We start from the raw sequence: 21,329 nt of genomic DNA on the forward strand, positions 1-21,329 counted from the left end.
TTTGCAGCATAGCAGAGAGAGCATCCTGGGCCCTATTTTCCCATGTTTTTCTGTCTAAGTGACTATAGGGAATAACAGTTTTTGAAATTGGCCAAGTATTGAGTGAAGGGGCTGCAGCCAGCAGCAGCAAAACTGGCTGCAGTGTTAACACTCTGGGCATGTTCACACAGCCAATTTATGTTGACAAAAAATGCTTGTTTTTGCCACTGGCAGGCTCAGATTGATCTGAGTGTCGTACAACATTATGGAAAGGATCCCAACAGAGACAGACTTTTTTAAAGAATAACGTCTTTTTTTGTATAATCAAAAAGAGCCATAAAATCACTATCGTCAAACCTGCCAGACTCCATTTAAAAACAAAATAATTTGATTATTGTAAAACACACTTCATTTAAAGTCCACAGAAACTAAATAGAGCTCCCCAAAACGGTTTGTATTCCTCTTTTCACGGTTCCAACAATCACCAACTCTGATTTGGTTAAAATAAACCATTAATTCACTGACATAGGTGTGAAAATGTGCTGGCTGTGTTTAGCCTTATATTACTATTTATTTAAATGGAGTGATGGCTTTGGCAGTGGTGATTTTAAGGCTCTTTCTGGTTTAATAAAAAGGGCCTTACTCTTCAACAAAAGGTCTATCTCTGGAGGGATCCTTTCCATAAATTATCAGATCCTTTGAATAATAATGTAAGCCTGTCTGTGGCAAAAACACACACTTTTAGTGTAAATAAACAGACGGTGTGAACATGCCCTGAGTGTTTATATTGCCATCTGTTTTGCCTCTGTTGGTTGTAGCAGTCTTGTTCAATACTTGACCAATTTCAAAAATTGCCGTTCCCATTTGTCATTTAGACACAAAAATCTGGGAAAATAGTGTCCAGATAAAAAAAAAAAACTTACCCTGTAAATCTTACTTCTTTCACAGTGCTAACATTTAGAAACTGAAGAAGAATGTATAACATTGTTATTTTTACTTACCCCTATTGTTATGTAACCTATGGTGCAGTGTAGCTGGTTATACAATAGAGCCTGGCCTATATGGGGTTCTATAGATGAAAATGGTGACTAAGACTTGTCTGTGTAACCTTCCTTAAATTTTCTCCCTCCTCCATTTCCCTTTCTCTGTCAGGTGTTTTGCTGGCGTTCCTCCGGCAGCTCGGTGAGACAGTGCCGGTGGGCGTACGGGCGTCAGGTTTTCATGTCGGACATAGCACTCAGCAAGAATGGCATGATGTTTGTGACTCAGGAGGGGGAAGGCTTCAGTGGCGTGTGGGCTGGAGAATATAAAAAGTATGGGGAGAAGAAAGGTGAGGAATTTAGGAACGTTAGAAAGTTTTGCAAAGTTTTGCAATTGTCAGTTTGAAATTATTTAAATATTTGTCATATATATATATATTTATATATACATACACACACACACACACACACACACATATATGTATGTATGGATAAATGTATATATATATATATATATATATATATATATATATATATATATATATATATATATATATATATATATATATATATATATATATATATATATATATATATATATATATGTGCTTAAATACATAAATAAATAAAAGGACTGAGCTAGAGTTTAATAGAAAAAAAAGCAGCACAAGTGTCCAAGGATAAAAATAGAGAGGACAAACAACTCAAAAGTAAATGGAGTTGACTAAAAGACATCATTAAAATAAGTTTTTGAATATGTTTTCATGAATTAATTAAGGAAACTGTTGATTTTAAATCTTACTTGTGTGCTTCTTGTAATCTTAGAGGGCAATGTGGAGGTATGTAGCCATTCAGATGCAGTGACAATGTATGAGCGAATCCGCCTGGAGAAACTCCCGTACGTCCACAGAGCTGTCAGAGTCACCATGGACTCAAAAGGACGAAATTTTGGAGTGCTTCAGTCTGACCCCAAAACAAGGTAGGGGCATCTCACCTGAAGCATAGAAAAAAAAGCTGTGCTTAATAGTGTGTTTATGTTCATAAGTTAGTAGAAAGCACTCTTGAAGCCTTAAAAGAGCCTTTGGGACCAGTTACACGTGAACTGTGAGAAAGCTGTTTCGCAGCCAAGCATTTCTCTTCTGCCAGGCAGAGATGAGACAGACGATTGAAATAAGAAGTTAAAATGCTTCTTGTGTAAACAGGGTATTAAAACTCTTCATGAGCTGGAGGAAATAAATCCATGAATTTATCATAAGTTGACTTTTAAAGAACAGACGGAAGGTATGAAATCCAAACTTGACCAAAGAGGTTATTTCAATCAGTGCAAAGAGGAGGTGAGATATCTTAAATGAAGGATGGATCCTTTGATGAAAACAACAATATCATCATCAATAGTCTTTTTGTAGTAATTGTGATGATTGTGTGCAGTGTAACGCCGTTAAAACATGCTTTTTATTATCCACAATCCGATAAACCTCTTTTTTGAGAATGTTATAAATGCAAGAGGTTGTGTTAAACTATCCCGTTGTCATTTTGACAGACAGGGTCTAAAAAGTCTTTTTATTTTAACTTTGTTATAATAATAAGAAATATTTAATCTCATTGAGTTTCCATTCATTCATTTTCATTTCTCAATATACAAAACATTAGATCATTATGCATTTACAAAGGTATGGAGAAAAAAGATAAATGAAGACACCGACCATGCAAAGAAACTTTGGATGCTCAGCTGCAGTGACATTTTGCAATGGTATGCAGCGATGGCCTAAGCCAGCTGCATAACAAAATCATGTACATGAACTCACAAACAGAACTTCAGTTGCTAAAAAATAATAAAAATATGCACATGCCATAAACTGTACATGGGTGTGAATTACTTAAAGTCACAGTGGATCACCCTCAGTGTTCAGATCTGTGAAAATAATGGATAGCCTTCAGATTTTTTTTTTTTTTGGTCATTGTTTAAAATATTCAATCAATGACGGAAAATATGCGATTGACGAAACCTCTGACTGCTAGTACTTTTGAGTTTGACAGTGTTTTGTATCGTTGTGGTTAACTATATTGTATGTTGGTAAAACATTAAAGAAGTGCCAGCTAAATAGTAAATGGATAAAAAATAGTTATAAAACATACTCCTATTTTACGGTCTATCAGCATTTAGAAGCTGATGGGACACAAAAAAAAAAGACTGACTTTAAAAGCATCATCTTTCAATAGACTCAATAATAATTTACCACTGAATGTTACTTTGGTCAGTTAGGCATAATGCAAAAATAGTGGACTGTCAGTCTAATGGGGTCTAAATAATTATTATTTTAGATCTCTTCCCTGCTGATAATTTTCTTTTTAACTATACAACTTTACTCTGATTGACATATGGCTTGGTCATTTTTATGCATTTGCTGTCCGATAGACGTTGTTATCTTGTTAATGAAAAGGTCTGTGCTCTATTTACATTTGTCATTTCTATTGAGGTGAGCACCTGAGCTTTTTAAAGATGTATTACCTCATTTCTTATTATCACTCAGTTGTCACAGATGATACTCTCTGTGTTTGTGTTTTGGAAGTTTATGTTCTAAATGGTCTTTTTTTTTCATTGCCCTGTGTCTTAAATCCAGCTTGTATGAGATTCCCAGCATCTCTCCATCCTCCTTCTCCCAACACTTCCGGAGCCTTCTTGACGATGCGGATGAAATGGACAGCATCCACGATGTGACCCTTCAGGCCGGTGATCGCACCTTCCCCGCCCACAAGTACATTCTGTCCATGAGGTCCGAGTTCTTCAGGAAGCAGTTCATGTCTGAGTCTTGCGGGGTTGACGAGGAGCTTGACGGAGAAGTGAAGAAGAGTGAAGATGCTGTGGGCTGTGATTTAATCATTTTGGAGAAGATCCCAGCAGACATGTTAGAGTATGCTCTGCACTTCCTCTACACTGACTCCTGTGAGCTGCTGGTGCACGGTGCCCGGCCGAGAGTCTCAGGGGCTCAGATGGGACAAAACCAGGTGAGGAAAAGAAAACAATCCCCAAAGTGTTATTCACCTAAACTCCCAGCAACAAAATCTGGATATATTAGACTTCAAAATATACAACTGTGGGGCACCCAGTAGCTCAGCTGTTAGTGCGGACACTGCATGTACAGAGGCTATATCCTTGCCGCAGCGGCCACCAGTTTGATTCTGGATTGTTTGGTGCATGTCATTCCCCCTCTCTCCCCCTTTCATACTTAAGATGTCCTGTCAAAAAAGGCAAAAAGCCAAAAAAAAGATCTTAAAAAATATGTACAATTGCTTCAATGAATACAAAATGTTTGCATTAGCTTTCTAGAACTGAGCCTCTGACTCAGCTGCGGTTATTTCATGAAGACCATGGTCTACTTTCTCTTTTGCTATGGCCAGGACTCGGAGCAGGACAGGCTTATCAGCAGCCTGCAGGACTTGGGCCTGAGAGGTTGTTCAGCTCTTGAGGTGTACCGCTCCCTCCCCCCTGCTACCAAAGGTGATGGCGACAAGGCCAAGAGCAAATGTGCCAAGCCTGGCAAGAAGGGGAAAGGAGGCAAAGGTGATAAGGCCGGGGCCAACGAGGGAGGGGCCAACCCTGTGAAAACCTTACAGGGTGTTGCAAAAAAGCTGGGCCTGGGAAGCCTGTCTGCACGGTGAGAGATGCAGTGAGCTCTTAACCCTGAGGCAAAATCAGATGTGGTATCAATTTCTGTCAATCATGCTGTCTTAATTCCCTCACAGACTGGATGGAGTCAAATATGAAAGTGGGAAGATCAATGTTATAAACAAGAAAACTGGCAGCAAACCCAAATTCTACCAGAAAAAATGGTATGTAAATGGGTATGTTTTATGAGTTTTAGGTGTAGATTAGATGGATAGATGACAATTTTTATATCTCTCTTTTTGTGCCTGTACAGCACCTACCTTTGTGATGTTACTCTAAAATCTGAAGATGGGAAAGAGTTTCCATGTCACAAAAGCGTGCTTTGTGCGAGACTAGGTAAGGTCAGCAAATCAACAAAAAACACAGATGTTGTCATTAATTCAGTCTGATGAATAATGCATGGTTGTTATTTTACAATACTATGTGTGTCATACATTAGCATGTGTGTCTTGTGGTGAAGAGTACATAATCCCCAGTAAAAATATGGTTTGTCTGTAGATATAATTGGCTGTTATAAATGTATTCAATGGTTTGATGATATTTTAAGTAAGTCAGTATTTTTCTTATTACATTTCTGCAGAATACTTCAATAGTATGCTTGGAAATCCCTGGATTGAGGTATGCCATGTTTGTTTTTTATACTGCCTCATTCATTATTCAGCCAATCCCTTTTTTTGTGAACCCTTTCAATTTTGTCCAATCCACACAACTTTACAGCAAATTTGAGTATTTAAAATGGGTAAAATCTCATACCATTGTGGAACTGCGTACAGTGAATTGATTTACTCAGCCCCTCCTTGCCCCTCTCTCTGTTTACCATAAGACTACTGCTGCGGGAGTGTGAGCTCTCTGCCTGGGAGGGATTCTCACAAACACACAGGGACAATGCTAACTGTGAGCTTCACACAGCTAAGGTTTTCCTAATGGTTAATAAGAGAATTTAGGTGTCAGTGTGAGATTGTTGTGATTCTTAACGGCTTGGTGTCGGATGTTAGCAACTGCTTCTGTTAGCTCTTGCTAACCGCGCAGAGAAAGCAGGAGGAGAGTGCCTAACAGAGGTGGTCTTATGCTGCTGCTTTGAATAGCAGCAACAGCTGAACATCGCTGATAAACTGTCTGCTCCCCTCGACCACCACCACCATGACAAATAAATTCTAATGCTGTGGGACACACTGAATACTCATAATAGACACATATTCTGGTCTCAACTCTCTTTGCATATTTTTTCCACTTGCTCCCACAATGTTGGACCCCCCCCCAAAAAAAAAAAAACACAACTAAAAACACTTACCTAAAACAGCCTGCAAAATCCTTGAGGGACAAACCAGTGTTTCAATGCAAATTCCTACACATAACTGTCCTGGTCCTGATGATGATGTTGTCTTGTGCCTCCTCAGGCCACATCCTGCACTGCACTGGAGATGCCTACCAGCTCAGAGGTCCTGCAGGTCATTCTCGAGTATATTTACACAGATGAGTCTCCAACTATTAAAGGTACCTTGTTGACAGAACATTATGACTTAAATTTCTTTTTTTAAAAAGACGTAAATAAATAGGACTTAGTGTTCTCTCTCTTTGCTTGACAGATTCTTTGAATGTAGAGTTTGTCTGCAACGTATTGGTTGTGGCCGACCAGCTGCTCATCACACGACTGAAGGAGATGTGCGAGGTCGTCATCACTGAGAACTGTATGCTTTGTTTGACTTTTACTCTATCCCTGACATTTACTTTGCCCTTAGCATCTTCATGCTTCTTTTATCTTGATATAATGCTGCATTCATGATGTGAAAATTATAATTTTATGGTTAGAAACAAAAAATAGTAATAGTTCAGTCATCATGCATTCCAGGGGTTATATATAGACTGCTTTCACTCATGTTATTCAGTTTCCTGAGCTATTTGATGAGGTGTTCTAAATGAATATCAACTTTTACTTAATTTCAGTGTGATTCATCAGCATGTATATCCATGAGGAGTACATGAGATTATAAGTATGTAACACAGTGGGCTCAGAATTCAGCTGTTTTTGACTGTTTCACGTCAGATTTATCCATTTTGATGGTTGAAAATTTCACATTATGTGATAGAGCATAGTTTTAAAAATGGAAGTTTTGGAATATATCTAATTTTTTGCAATAATTTCCTGTGAAGTGTCAATGAAGTGACTTGTTTTGCTCTTCTCAGTGACTCTGAAGAATGCTGCAGAGCTGCTGGAGTTTGCCACAATGTACAACGCAGACCAGCTTAAACTTTCATGTCTTCAGTTCATTGTGCTCAACATGGCCGCCCTGCTGGAGTCAAAGTGAGAAAAAACAATAAATAACCTTGAATGGACTTGTAGAGATCTTTTATTAATTGTTTCACACTAAAGACAAGGGCAAAATCAACACATTACAAAAAAATGTCATTAAGTATTCATTATATTTTCAAAAGTATACATTGTACCATACAGGATTGTCTCAAGCATGTGTTCAGTAAAGTTGTGGATATTCTGATATTCTGTGCACAGCAGGACCAATACCTGTCCCAGCAGGAGACGGCTAAAAATAACTTTCTCATCTATATATGTTTGACTGTCTGCCCCTTTGGGTTTTTTTTTGTGTTACCCTCAGAGCGCTGGATATTCTTAGTGATGAAGTGCTCGTGGAGCTCTCTGCAGCCTACAGAAGGATGGTGAGTCAGCCCACCACCCCACCCTGAAAAAATCCCTATCTGCATCATTTTTTCCATTTCTTCAGCATTTGCTTATTGTTTTCTTTTGTCTTTAAAGAAATGTCTTTAATAATATACAGTGTTGCTACACAGCTTTTTGGAAGTCAAAGAAAATAATCTAATACAACAGTAGTAACCGTTTGATTTTGGTCTCAGTCTGTTTATAGAGTAAAGGCTCTCTGGACTCATCATTTTTCTCTGACTTTAAAAAACTCCATCTCACCAACAGTAGTTGCTTTAGCAGAATTTATATTCATGAGTAGTAAGCAATTCATCACTTTTTTGTTTCTTCTATAACTCACAGCTAACTGCAGCAACCTCCAGTATATAATACTTATGTGTCTTTGACAATGCAATATTTTTGTGTTATATAATATAGTCAAATTAATTATAACTGATTGCAGTAACTATTTAAAAAAAGATATGTCAGTATTTTCTGTTTGCACAGTGTATTACACTGATATTCTCATCTTATACAAATGTGTACAGAGTTGGGGTATAATAATCAGTTTTGTTTTGTTTTTTAAAATTTTCAGATCCCAGCCATGCAGAAGAGAATTATCACTCCATATCATGGTGCCCCAGACCTTAGTGTGTATGAGGATGAGGATTTGGACTCAGCGTTCAGTCCAAAACCAGAAGCAGAACTGGATCACTCTTGCAGGTACACAAACAGAAATGTTTCCTATCTCCATATTGGCACTCTGACATAGTGAAATCATTTAACCCTAGATTTTAGACAAATATTTTTATTGCAGCACAGATGGGACGCATTTTTATTTTAAAAAATGTGAACATTCTTTTGAATGAAAAACAATCAACCTTATAAAGCCAGGCTTTTCAACTATTTAAAATACTGTTACATCTTTCAACAAAAATATGCCCATGGTAAATTAATCTGTATTGCATTTGAAGTTGGTATGCATGCAGCCTGTCCGTTTTATTGTTGCTGGCCCAGCAGACTCATTTGGTGCTACTGGACACGATATTCACAATTATCCCGATAATGTACAATCACCATGATCAACTTTTTGTGAGTGCTTTTTATTGTGAGCCGCAATCAAATCGCATATCATCTCACTCTGATCCGTGGTGCAGATCATAAAAAGCCTTCACATGGGACTACTTAGTGTATAGCATTAAAGTTAAAAGAAGCAGGCGCTAACCAGGCTATCTGCAAGTCCTTGCAATCCCCTTTACACATCTTAAATGTGGAGCTCCAAATAGATATCTGCTGAAGATTGTACCACTTTATCCCCCCCAGGGAAATCCTGTTAAAGAAGGCCAAGATGAAGGCTAAAAAGAAACGGCGACGCTCTGACAGCTCAGGAGGCTACACTCTCTCTGATATCATTCAAAGCCCCCCTGCTGCAGGTATACTTAAACACACGAGGCTATACTACTTTTAAATGTGTTTTTCATTAAATACCATCATTACATATTACTTTTATGTACACGCTTCTGTCACTGGCCCCATGTCTTTACAAACCACATAATTTTTTCATTTTATTTACATCACATCCACATCTATCAGCTTTTTTTCGAAAGCATCAGATTGTTGTTGGGTAATATGCACAGATTCCACTTACACTCTCTCTTCTCTCAGTGGTCTCCCCGTGTCTGGTGAAGTCAGGCAGAGCAAACTCAACAGAGTCCCTGCAGGAGCTGCTCACATCAGACTCTGAGGGCAGCTACATGGGGGTCGGCAGTCCCCGAGACATACAGTCGCCCGTCTTCCATGACAGAGCCGAGGTTAATGTCAGACCACCACACTAATCACATGCAGTAATTGTGTTAAAAATCTAAAAACAACAAAATTTTACATCTCTGTCCAGGTAGTACTATGCTGGTAAGTTTGCTGCCGACTGTGGTTCCATTGTAAAATAGTTAAACAAAGTAAAACTTGACTTGTGTTGTTATTTTTGGTGAAGTTATCCATTTGCCATTGCGTGGTCATGTTAGATAATTCAAGAAATGTGGCAACATGACATGCAGGAGTGGATGTAATACTCAAAAAATACAACAGATGATGGATATAATTGTAATTTTCATCTGCAGGATGAGAAGACTCTGAGTCAGAGGTTAAAGACTCCACCCAGCACCCCAACGTCCATGAAGGACTGTCTCCCAACTCCGCCCAACTCTGCTCCTCAGACCATCCCCAAGGTCCTTTCCAGGTAAGATATACGTAAGGATCCTGTATTTAAAGGTTTTTTATGCTCACAGTCTTGCTGGTTTTCTGTCCCTCTAAAAATACTGTAGATAGAACATTCAGAAGAAGGAGATCATTGTTTTACATTGGTTGAAAAGCAGGTTTGAGATTTGATACAAGGTACCCTACCTTTAATGGCAGGCCTGATATCCTCATACTTCATTTTGAGGAGGAGGTTTAGGAGAGAGGAGGAAATGCTTTAATCCCTGGTCAATTATTAAATTTGAGTTGTATGTCCGAAGTAGTATGTGTAACTGTGTTAATAAAATCTGCAGTCCTGCTCGTCCGCCCCCAGTCTTGGATCTGAGAACCATCATGGACATGGAGGCCAACTCTCAGCAGACCCTTGGAGCAACTCCTAAAAGCCCTGGAAGGTAGTTATCTTAACTGAGGAGATTACTCAAAAACAAATTCTTTGCGGTTTTATTTTTTATTTATTTAACCTTTATTTATACAGGTAATCTTATGGAGACACGGGCTCTCATTCTCAAAAGAAACCTGTTTCTGAACATACAATATAAAAACAATTAGTTATGGATACACAGATTTATCAGCACAGTACATGCAACATTTGAGTGAAAGTGTGAAGTGGAAGCAGAGTGAAAATACTAAAAACAAGAACAACATTCCAAAGATTCCTTTTCCAGGGCAATTAAAATAAGTTTTAAGATCACCTAGTAGGATCAAGCTGGGCAGCTTCAGATCCTGCGGTAGCATGTTCCAGGTTGAAATCAGAAAATACGTTTTTGCCGAGCTCTTTGCATACTTAGGAAACACTGAAGGTATAAAGGCCTGGGAGCATAGGCTATGACTGCACTGTTTGAGTGACATGTTGGAGGATAAATACATAGGCAGCAGTCCAAGGATGGATTTTTAAATGAAGTTTTACCAATGCAAAAGTTTTCGTATGGATAATTAAAACCTGTGTACTCCTAGACTAGTTGATTGGGCTCAGTAATTGCGACCTATTAATGTCTATTGCTGTGAAATTACAGTTGAGCTGTTGCTTTATTTATGAAAATGGGATGCTTCATTTTGTCCTATTGCTGTATCTGAACGAAAGCTCCACTGCCACTCAAGTGAACATAATTTCTTTACTGTTATTCGCTTCAGCTAATGCTACATATTTTTCCTCCTGCCTGCAGTGTCAGCACCAGCATTAAGCACTCCCCTGTTCCAGCTAAACTGTCCCAAAAGCAGAGGAAGATGTTGGCTATGGCCAACAAGGAGGCCAGTGTGGAGTCCACTGCATCCAAACCAACCCCCACAGTCACCCCATCCAAAAGCAGTGGGAAGGCCTGGTAAGTGAGCCCAGAAATGAAGACCACTACTGTCCGCTTTTCTCAACTTTCAAGAAAGAACTTCTTCGTTCCTGTTGATTGGTTCATAGCCCGTCACTGGTGTGGCAGTTTTTAAATACTCTAAGTAAATATTATTTTATAATAAAAGGATAGTTTGCATTGTTGGTGTTTCAAAGGGTTAGTTCAGATTCACCACAGTCACACAATAACACAAATCATGTTCAGGGCAGCAGTATGGACAACAGCTCCTCTGTTCTACATGGTAAAATTAGAGTTTTTGCAGAGGATGTCTGGTGGCTTTTAACAGAACATAGATGGATGTGACAGCTTCAGTTCCCTTTTGGAAAAGACTGTGGCAGTAAGGTAAAGTGGTGAAAATATTGTAAGTATAAATGTAACACTCAAGTTGATACTGATTTCTTTTTCTAGGTAGAACTCTTTTTAGGTTGCTAAACTATGTTTTGTTGCAGCCCCTGTCCAAAGCAGTGCATTATTAAGCTTTTGTATCAGTATTTCTACCTGTTGCTCTAAACTAGGGGTGTGCCAACTGCTATCTACTGTAGGCATTACATTGACTATGTATAAATACCTAATACAACCCCACTTAAAAAATCCAAACTGTCTCTTTCATAACAGATGACTTTGTGTTTTGTGGATAGGGTCACTCAGTCACAAACTCTCTGAGAATTGTCAGCCAACTGCAGTTCCTCTTAGCTCAACAGAGGGTTTTAATGTCTTTGAGCCAATGTTTTTTTTATGTTAAATTGCCCGTAACTTAATGTTTTGTTTTGTTTTTTCACTCTTGCTGCTCTCACCAGTGTTGTTTTTTTGTTGTAGCAGGCAGCTGTTTTCTGAGAAGCCCAACATACACCACTGGGCCAGCATCAAATGGCAGACAGAAAAAGTTTGCATCTAGCTTGTGAACATATAAGAGAGGGATATGTCCCTCAGGTGGTGGTGGAGACCAAAGCAGAGCTAAAAAGAGAGTAAATAGTGAACTTTTGTTCATCAGGTGGCCAGAAACAGGACTCCAAATAAATGCCAATGGTCTTTATTGTCTAGATGTGTAAATAGGCAACTGTTTGCTAACACATTTGTTAAAAAAATTAGTCAAGTCACCCATAAATCAATGACCTACAATTTAGAAACGGATAGATGCTAAACAGAAAATGGGCCAAACACAAGTCAACTTTTAAGCTTTATAGTCTTAATGTGAAGTTAACATTATCTGACAGCACACACACAAATGGGAAATGCATTTAAAAACGCATTTTAGATTTCACAGAGCACAAGCTGCAGTCAGAATGTCATGTGGTCAGTGACAGGATTCCTCGGTCCATACATAATTTTTTTATTAGTGCCAAAGTTTTGCATGTACCAAGTAGTCATTGCGTGGTTTGCTGCTCTCATTGTGGGTAGAAACATCTGCACATCCACTTGAGAAAGTTATAAAGCATGATTCTCTCTGTATGAGACAAAATAATGGTTTCTGTTGACAGTACATCCTCCCACTCACCTGCTTAGCATTGTAGATTTATAAGAGAGATCTTAACAATATATCCAGGTGTAGATGCATTTTTAAGATTTTTCACACTAAGTGTATACGCTTTCTAGGCATACAGAACTTAACAAAATGAGAAGAAAACATAACAGATTACTTAGAGCAGCAACCAAAGTGCAACTGTTTTTTACTTTTATTGTGAATTGAATAAATCATACATAATCTTTCACTCTCTGTCATTTGTTTCCATCTGCAGGGCAACAGCAATCCAGTCCCCATCTTCCTCATGCTCATTTCGAGCGCTCCTGGAAGAGGAGGAGAACCGTTTGATCAGAGCGGGACAAACGGGAGGCCAGAGGGTCCAAGGTGCCCAATTATCCCCAGTTACTGCTACTCCTGCAGCCAGGAGGGTCACGTTCAAATGTGCCGAAAGCAGCGAGACAGAGAGACCCAGTGGGTGAGCATCTGTAACACACACTGGATTACAAACATGCAAGACATTCTTTACTGCTCTATTCCACTTGGTGGCACTGTTGAGGCATCTTCATGAAACTGCTGTTAGGTTTGTTTTTTTATTTAAATCAGCAGCCCACACACACACACACACACGCACACACACACACACACACACACACAGACACACACACAGAATTTACACAAGAATCAAGATATCGCATTAATTTAATAGTCATTCCCCAGTTCTTCAATGCTAACTAACCTCATTACAATGCCTAATGTAAGCCTTAATTAAAAAACTTAAATCATCCATCCCTAATTATTTTCTCATCACATCATATCAAGAAAACTTTTTTTTTATTTTGTGGGGCCACTTGGAGATTTAAAATATATCTGACACAAACACACACTGGCTTTGGATAAAGAAACCAAAAGGGGAAGTAACGCTGAGTGTTTATCTGAGACTGAGTCTCAGTGTCGGCACAAAAAAAGATAAAATATTGAGCTGTGAGTCTGACAGAACAACTTGTTGAATATAAGTGCTGACTGACAGGATCTCGTATAGTCGGACAGATTGAGAGAGGTGTAACACTGGTCAGAGTGAGGTGAACAGCTCTAAATGACCCGGTACAACTGGGTTGACCTGACCACTGACACTGAGTCACAGAGACTTTTACAACATCTGCCGACAGCTGGACAAACACAGACGCACACACGCACAGCAGTGTGAGCTCCAGTCTGTAAATATTTATTTCTAGTTTAAACACATAAAAGTGTCCATGGAGGCAAATTATCTTTTATTATGTTTTTTTCTGATGTAGGCCTGTGTATGAGAGGGTTAAAAAAAAAGTTGGATGGTGGAAGTGTTGGGCCATTTCAGGCCTTAAAAGTGAATACCCAGCTTTTTTGTAAGCGCGTCTCTTTTATCTGATATCATACTTCCTCTGCTGTATCACTGCAGCATGAAGGTAATCTTTAAAGCAGACCTCTAGATATTAAACAGCTGTGTGAGTCACTCTAGTGAAGCTGGTGATGTTAATCAGTGTTGATAAGGGCAGCCCTCATGTCACATCAGATCATACAGAACAGGGAGCAGGTTTCAGGTTCCTCTTGGTATTTGGATGAGCAGAGAGATGGATGAGTTCAAGGCTCAGGAAGCAGCGGCAACCTCGTATATTCTCATCTCTGCCTTCTGGGACACTTTTTCCACATCCCAAGTCAGAATTAATAGAGATGCCTTTATAATCTTGTCAGGCTCTTTTTTTTCCCCCTCCCTCTCTTTATTTATTCTATGAGTGTTTCCAGAGGTGTCTCTTGGCCAGATTAGCATGCACTTTCCATATAGTTTTAACATGCATCATAGTGAGCGATTTGGAATGGTTTTGGCTGCATTAATAACAAACTATTAATGCAGCGTGTCTCCAAACCCTCACATAGCAGCTATGAAAAAGAGATCACTTGAAGCACACACAAATCAGACTGCAGGGAGCTCATGTCATCTATGTGACATGTCATATTTTACATGTCATGTTGAATAGATTTTCAGGAACCTTGTGGAATAGGAAAAAGTAAGACGGGTTGTGCACTGTCACATTCGAAGAATATAAATATTCAGAAAGGAAATAATGTCTTCTTCAATCTTTTTTTTGTAGGAATATACTTTTTTGTGTGTGTAAAAGCACATTAATCTATACAGCACAAGTCATGTACAAGGTAGCTTTAATTTGCTGCACAAACATTTAAACTTGAAAACAACTTTTAAAGATTAATTTGTACACAAGTTGTTTTTTTAATTTCAGAGACAATCTTGGTTAAAAAAGACACAAGACAAAAAAGGAAAGAAGCAGTAAATGCTTGCAGAAACTGTTCGATCATCTGACGATTTGTTACACGTGTGTTTCATTGTAACTGAAAGCAGCTTCTCTGATCTTTGTTGTAACTCTGCACACACCACGCTAATGTTTTGCAGAGGATCTTAGAGATCTGGCTTTTTCATAATGCACAAGCAGGTCATATTTTGAGGCTAGACAGTTTAGTTACTGATGTATAAGCAAATGCTTTGTATTCTGTTTTATGCACAAGATTTTTGGGAGATAAACCAGGACTCAGACTATTATAGTTTCCTACCTAGTAATGACAGCATGTAATTCTTCCCCATAAGCTCACACTGGGTCTTTTATTTTGTAGCCACTATAATCAGTATTTTTAAAATAACAATGGATCTTATGCCTGAAAATGTGAAATGTGAAAGGGGTCTGTGGTCGAGATGAATCCACAGAGAACTATCACGTAACTCTACAGTTCCAATCACATCTATGAATCTGCTCTTTTAAGTTTTGATTTTCCAGTCGCAACTTTTTTGAAAAGTTTCGCTTCACTCTCACTTGGTCTTGTAGTAGTCTTTCAGTCACAGCAGGCAGCTGTTTATTTTTAGAGAAAAAAGTTACAAAGACCCTTTCCATGCCAAATGGGCTCATCCCAAACCAAGCTGGACTTACATTCTTTTGGTGGCCAGAAACATATCATAAAGTGAATATTAATGTTGCTCTGTATCTGCTCAATGTGTAAATAAGGCAAACAGCTGTTTGCTAACCTATTAGCCACATAAACTTTAAATTATGTCATTGTTGTGTTCATGGCTTGCTTCTGCTGTCCCCAGATACTGCCAAAGAAAAGTCTATGACATCACTCAGATTCTTTGTTTAGAGGGCTTTAGAGACCTTTTGAGGGGCAGGTACTCAAAGTTAAAAAGGGGCAAAAGGAATAATATTTTAAAACACCAAACACGTACCTAACCTACAGCATAGCCTGTTGAATTGCAGCAACCTATATTCAGACAGAATGTATCATGTATCCAAACCACACAACTCTATTGTCATTGTCCCCTACCTGATGAAATCAGAGGATGATTATGATAAATTAATATGAGGTAATTATGAATTTTATGTCAGTTGAGCTGTTTCCCTGAAAATTTCCCTGAAACTCTTGGGAAATGAAAACACATGAAATTTGACATGGACATAGTCAAGGTCTTCCTAAATAGGAATCCTTTGAAAATTTTACATAACCTGTGAAGTTTTTTTGTTGTATTTTTTAAATAAAATTTCTATCATGAAGGATAGGTTGTGACTTTGCCTTTATATTTCCCAGTAGTCATAGTCAGGGTCGTCCTTTCAGTTAATCCATAAAGGAAAAGTTTTTGCGACTGGTCAAAGATTATTAGGCTATTGGATGATGTTTAAGTTTAGAGCTTCATTTTAAAAAATAAAAACAGTACAGTAGAATTTCAGATTTCGTTATAATTGGATTTTATATAATGTGCCATATAATGATGTTCTACTTGGTTTATTAAATGTAAGAAATTATTGCTGAAATGCAGTTTTTTCTTTTTGCTTTTTGGCCACTCCAAGCACCTGCACCATAACAAACAAGCATCAAAATCCAAGCGGTTACTGCCTTCACTGGGTATTCTCAAACAAGATGGCACTGTGTGATACTAATGCTATTAAAATAACAATAATCAAAACTCTCATTGCACATTTCACAGGTGAAAGGTCATTATGTGACGTAATGGGACTGAAGGAGCCAGGTCATTCTATGTACAGCTAAATTATTATTAACTGTAAGGTGTTTTTCTTGATAAAAAAGCCTTGACTAGGGCTCGTAGTAGCTCTGTGGATAGAGCGGTTGCCCCATGTACAAAGGCAGTGTCGTTGCCACAGTGGCCGCGGGTTCACTTCCACCTCATGGCCATTTGCTGCATGTCATCCCCTTTCTTTCCCCCGTTCATGCTTACATTCTGTCCTGTCATATAAAGCGAATAAAAAAAAAAAAAGCCTTGACCAAAGGGCACTTTGGACATCAAGGGGCAGGTGCTAAGGCATGCTTAGCTTTCCCCTCTGCACGTGCCTGCTTATTCATATTACTTCAGTTTTGTCTCTGTTGATTTAGAGAATGCTCATGGAAATCAAGGTTTTAATAGTATCAATGTACTGCAACAGGATGGAAGTCATTAGAAGCAAGTGATAGGTGTAGATTTAAGGATCTTTTGCATAATTCTGACAGGAAATATTGTTTTTGTAAATAAATTGTCCTGTACATGACTGGACACATTAACACATTAAATAGAACAGGACCAAGATTTGGACCATGTGGAACCCCATATCAGCCCCAAAAATTCTGTACTCCAGATTAGGGGTAGGCTATGTGGCCGTAAAGTAAAACCACAATATTTCAGGGTATTTTTGTGATAAAGGCATTCTTGACGATATGACAAAATCACTGGGAATGTTTTATTAATAATTTTAAGAACATATAATTGTGTACATATATATATAACCATAAATAAGGTCTTTGGTTAACACTTAAAAAAAAAATCTATGACATAAAATACGTCACTAAATACCCCACTTGCAAACTTTGGAGCTTTTATGTGTACTTAAAAAGATGAATGCTAAATGAGACTAAAGATCATAATTTTGCCGAACCGAGCTGAACATGGCTTTACAATTTCGTAGTGGTGGCGATGCGACTGTTGTTTAGTTTGATCTGGCCTAACGATAGCTTTTTACTTATGGAAATTGCCAGAAGTAAAGATTATCTTGCTAAATGTAACATTCAGGCACCATAAACTTTTGTTTACCACAGAGCTAATTTTTTGAAATGATCCAAAGTCCAATGTGAAATCCCCATAGGCTTTTTGGCGAGGGAACCAGTGAAATGTTAGCTTCCGGGTTGGCCCACAGAAAAACGTTATTTTTGGGGCACTCTATTAGGACAGCCTTATGATAAAATCACTGATGAAACTGATTCCTGTTTGCACATGGCGAGAGAGGAGAGGGAGATAGTGACGATGTGCTGCTGTCACTGTGCTGCCTGGAGCTGCTGACAGTCTACTCTGAGAGATAAGTTGCACGAAGAGCCTGAAAAGTGCAGGGCTGTTCGTAAAGCATTCAGGATGCTCAGCCCACTCATTCCATACTACTGAAATCACTCCTGGCCGGTAGAATTTAGCTTTTAGCCACACTTGTTGTTGCCTTATGTATCGGTATAATGCCATTATGTTAAGTCAAAATTTTGCCATTATTGTGATATGAGTTTCTCTAATAATCTTAAAAATTATACCCCTGAAAAATAAGCAGTCTAAGCCAGTTTAGACTGCTTGTTTTTCCCCACAAAGTCCTAGTCTAACCAACAGTATTTTGAGATCCATTCTATCAAAAGTCTTCTGTGCATCTGTGCTTTTGCAAAGATTATTTAAAACTCTATTAAGACTTTCTCAGTGCTGTGATTCTGATGGAGTTCAGGCTGATTGATAGAGGTATATTTTAACTTGAGTCCTGTTAGGCAGTCATAGAAGAGGTTTGTTAAATCTAGGTGGACAGGTGACCGTTCACACACAGGAGCTTGTCAGTAGTAGTTGATTCAACCTTTGTCCACGCACTTAGACTCTTGTTGCTTTCACTATCGCAGCAACAGGCACTGATCCCCGTCCTCTCTCTCTCTTTCTCTCTCTCTGTCTCTCTGTCTGTGCCACCCGTCTCTCCCCTCAGGCCCTGGGTGCTCGGAGCAGTGGGCAGCCCTCCCCTCTCCTCCCTGGTGACCTTTGCCTCCATCGTGGAGGAGGAGAAGGAGCAGGAAGCTGCACTGATCCGCAGCCGGGAGAAGCCGCTGGCACTCATCCAGGTAACATGTCTGGGTGCATTAGTGCTCACACACTCAGCCACACATGCACCACACACTCTTGCCATGACTGAATGTATAGCTCTTGTGTTTGCAGCTTCCAAGTGGAAAATATAATGGTGGTGTTTAAGCGTGGTTAATGGCCACAGCGTGCATCTCCTTTCTATTCCTAGCTGGCAGGCGTGTATCTAATGAACATCATGCCGTGTGCAGTGCTGGTTAGAAATGAGGTGCCTCCAGTTTTGTCTTTCGACAGCACTCTCCGCACTTCTCCAGGCTTCTGTCAACCCCTTCTTAAAACGCTTTTCCCCCTATGGCTTTTCTGGTTGCCATTACGTAAAATACTCTTATTATCATTAAGCTCTCAGTGTCAGCGTTTTCTATTTCACCCCAAAAGAAGTGTGGTTTTTTTTGCCCACAATATCCCTTTTTCTTGTCTTTTTCTGTCCTTGTAGATTGAAGAACGGGCAATCCAAGACCTTCTGTTCCATTATAAAGCGCGCGACAACCCCGATGAGCTGATAGTGGTGGAGAGGTCCTCCAGAGGTCCCATTGCAGCCCCAACCTGGAACAAACACTAGTGTTTAACAGCACAGCCGCTTACATACCATCAAAGTGAGAACATCCCCTGCAGTTATCTGTACTGTTGGCAGCATCCCAGCTGCAGCTTCCCTGGAACATCCTCAGATTCATCAGTTCTTGTGAGATGTAGCTCAGACTCCAGCCCAGCGCGGGAGGAGTCTGATGCAAGTTAATGCTCGTCTCTGCAGTGTTACTTTAATTTTATTGCTGCTCAACTTTTTGTTTGTATGATTGAGAGAGAGCGTGTTTTTCATAACTGAATGTGGTCCTGAAAAGAAGTTTTAGGTCTTTACTTGGCAAAGGGATGATGCAAAAAGTAAAGAACCAAATGATTATTTGAAGTTTAAGTTGCCAAAGAAATGCAAAAGCCACAAAATGGGTCCAAGCTACGTCACCTCGAGGGCTTATGCGTGTTTAATCCCTGGAAGCTCTCAATGTGATTGAGAAAGTAAGAGTGCCAATTATCAACCGTGGCAGAGCGTCATTTGCTCTTAAGAGGTATTCACCAAGGCAGCATGTTTAGTTTCTTTTTATGGTTCTTTTTTCTTCTTGGTACTTACATTGTCTGAGTGATTGCTTCAGCTGACATGCAGTGGCATGGTAACCTTGCTGGATGTGTATATTAAATATGAACAAAAACATGCATTCATATTTAAAATACATATTTTGATGCAGTTATAGTGAATGATTGTGTGAAACTGGCTTGCTAGTCTTTGAAGTCATCACTAGTGTTTTAGAGAAGGTGTTGTGCCTTTATCGAATAATACAGATACAGCAGCTAAAATACCATTTTTCTCCTCATTATTTAGTTGTTTTGCTCTCCAGTGTTTCTCCTGGAGCCAATAAGGTGTAAGTTTTCTCAGTGCCCCAGTTCTGCCGTTCTGGACCTTGTAATCTCATTTCAGGATGCCATTTGTGTGTGTGAGGTAAATGGATGTAAAGAGAAAATGGCATGTAATAAAATATCTCACCTGTGCAATGATCCCGTCTCCGTTTCAGTGTAGATTGCAGTGGACAGAATGAAAGGAGAGAGATTACATTTTCTTAATTACCTTCTTGCCTTTTTGTGTCTTTTAATATAGCAGAAACTTGGTCCTTTACTGAAAAGTGTGGCTCTCACTGTATCTAATAAAGATTTAATCTGCCCATCTCCTGACACTTCAGCTGCCCTGCATGAACAAAGCACCATTATGAAGTCTCAGCCTGTGATTAACTGTGATGACCCTGATCTGAACAGCAAGTGTGGCGATTTAGAGATTTTATTGGCTGTAATTACAGGTAGAGCATCACATCGGAAGTCAGGGAGAGACGGCTCATGGTGGAAATATTAATTACACATTAGGATCTATTAGCCAATGCGGAGATGACACATGAATCAAAGCCTTAGAGAAAAAAGTCTGCTGCTTTACATCACCCCACAATGAGCCAGGCTGATACCACAGGCCTGAAAACCAATGTGGAATTTTTCAAAAGGGACTGCTCATCCGAACCGTCCATGCTCTGAATAAAAATGTGATGTTTTTGTAGGTACAAAGCCACATTACATGTTTTAAAATTAGGCATGAAAGCAATCTACCTAATGTACTTGAACATGTGTGCTCTCCATGAGTGCCTTTACATATGCATAAGTACGCATGTTTTGATTTATTTCTGGATATGATGTTTATATGGAATATCACTCGCAACCTAGTCATCCATATCTCTGTATACATGATTCTAACAATATCCGGGTTTGCAATCTTTTGTGTGCAGTTGAATCTCGATATTTCCCCTTCAACATTGCCTGTCATGTTGCAAATGTCTTCATTTAAGCTGATTTTAAACTGGATGTTATTTAACTGTCAATGATATGAAAGTGGATATTTATGTTACAATTTTTTTAATTTTACCGAATTATAATGTTCATGTTACTTTGGTCAGCATACTACCACTTTGTAGAGGATACTGGATATTTGGATATTTATTTTATTTTTATTTTTTTTATGAACAAGCTGTATTTTTTTGCACTCCAGCAACTTATTGTCCCTTTAACTGGACCAATTGTGAATTTTGATGTTAAAAATATGAATAGTTATTAGTATTGGGTAAAATCAGAATACTTTACTACTACAATCGTTAAAAGAATATTAACTAAAAATGGAAAAATTGTTAAATGTATCTATTTATGTTAAATGGTGTAATGTAATCATACAAGTACAATTTTGACTGAATGACAGATTATCAGATCCAGGGCTTTTTATTACTGGTAGCTATCGGT

General features: G+C 38.8%; 1 protein-coding gene across 1 annotated transcript in view; it reads left to right on the plus strand.

The window, feature by feature from the left end:
• Positions 1 to 20,054, plus strand: part of ibtk (inhibitor of Bruton agammaglobulinemia tyrosine kinase) — a 30,153-nt gene extending 10,099 nt beyond the window's left edge. The window contains exons 11-30 of the mRNA XM_042489806.2: positions 1,132 to 1,309; positions 1,785 to 1,938; positions 3,581 to 3,965; positions 4,359 to 4,615; positions 4,704 to 4,790; positions 4,880 to 4,962; positions 5,207 to 5,244; positions 6,024 to 6,120; positions 6,213 to 6,314; positions 6,811 to 6,928; positions 7,239 to 7,299; positions 7,875 to 8,002; positions 8,603 to 8,712; positions 8,945 to 9,090; positions 9,397 to 9,515; positions 9,826 to 9,924; positions 10,696 to 10,851; positions 12,609 to 12,809; positions 18,361 to 18,493; positions 18,946 to 20,054. Of these exons, the coding sequence (XP_042345740.2) occupies positions 1,132 to 1,309; positions 1,785 to 1,938; positions 3,581 to 3,965; positions 4,359 to 4,615; positions 4,704 to 4,790; positions 4,880 to 4,962; positions 5,207 to 5,244; positions 6,024 to 6,120; positions 6,213 to 6,314; positions 6,811 to 6,928; positions 7,239 to 7,299; positions 7,875 to 8,002; positions 8,603 to 8,712; positions 8,945 to 9,090; positions 9,397 to 9,515; positions 9,826 to 9,924; positions 10,696 to 10,851; positions 12,609 to 12,809; positions 18,361 to 18,493; positions 18,946 to 19,071 (2,778 nt within the window). The 3' untranslated portion in view covers positions 19,072 to 20,054. The remainder of the gene's footprint in view (positions 1 to 1,131; positions 1,310 to 1,784; positions 1,939 to 3,580; positions 3,966 to 4,358; positions 4,616 to 4,703; positions 4,791 to 4,879; positions 4,963 to 5,206; positions 5,245 to 6,023; positions 6,121 to 6,212; positions 6,315 to 6,810; positions 6,929 to 7,238; positions 7,300 to 7,874; positions 8,003 to 8,602; positions 8,713 to 8,944; positions 9,091 to 9,396; positions 9,516 to 9,825; positions 9,925 to 10,695; positions 10,852 to 12,608; positions 12,810 to 18,360; positions 18,494 to 18,945) is intronic.
• Positions 20,055 to 21,329: the final 1,275 nt, after the last annotated feature.

The sequence above is a fragment of the Plectropomus leopardus genome, chromosome 11, assembly GCF_026936395.1.
Source record: "Plectropomus leopardus strain MGB_pleo_1.0 chromosome 11, ASM2693639v1, whole genome shotgun sequence".
In the NCBI taxonomy this organism is placed as follows: Eukaryota; Metazoa; Chordata; class Actinopteri; order Perciformes; family Serranidae; genus Plectropomus; species Plectropomus leopardus.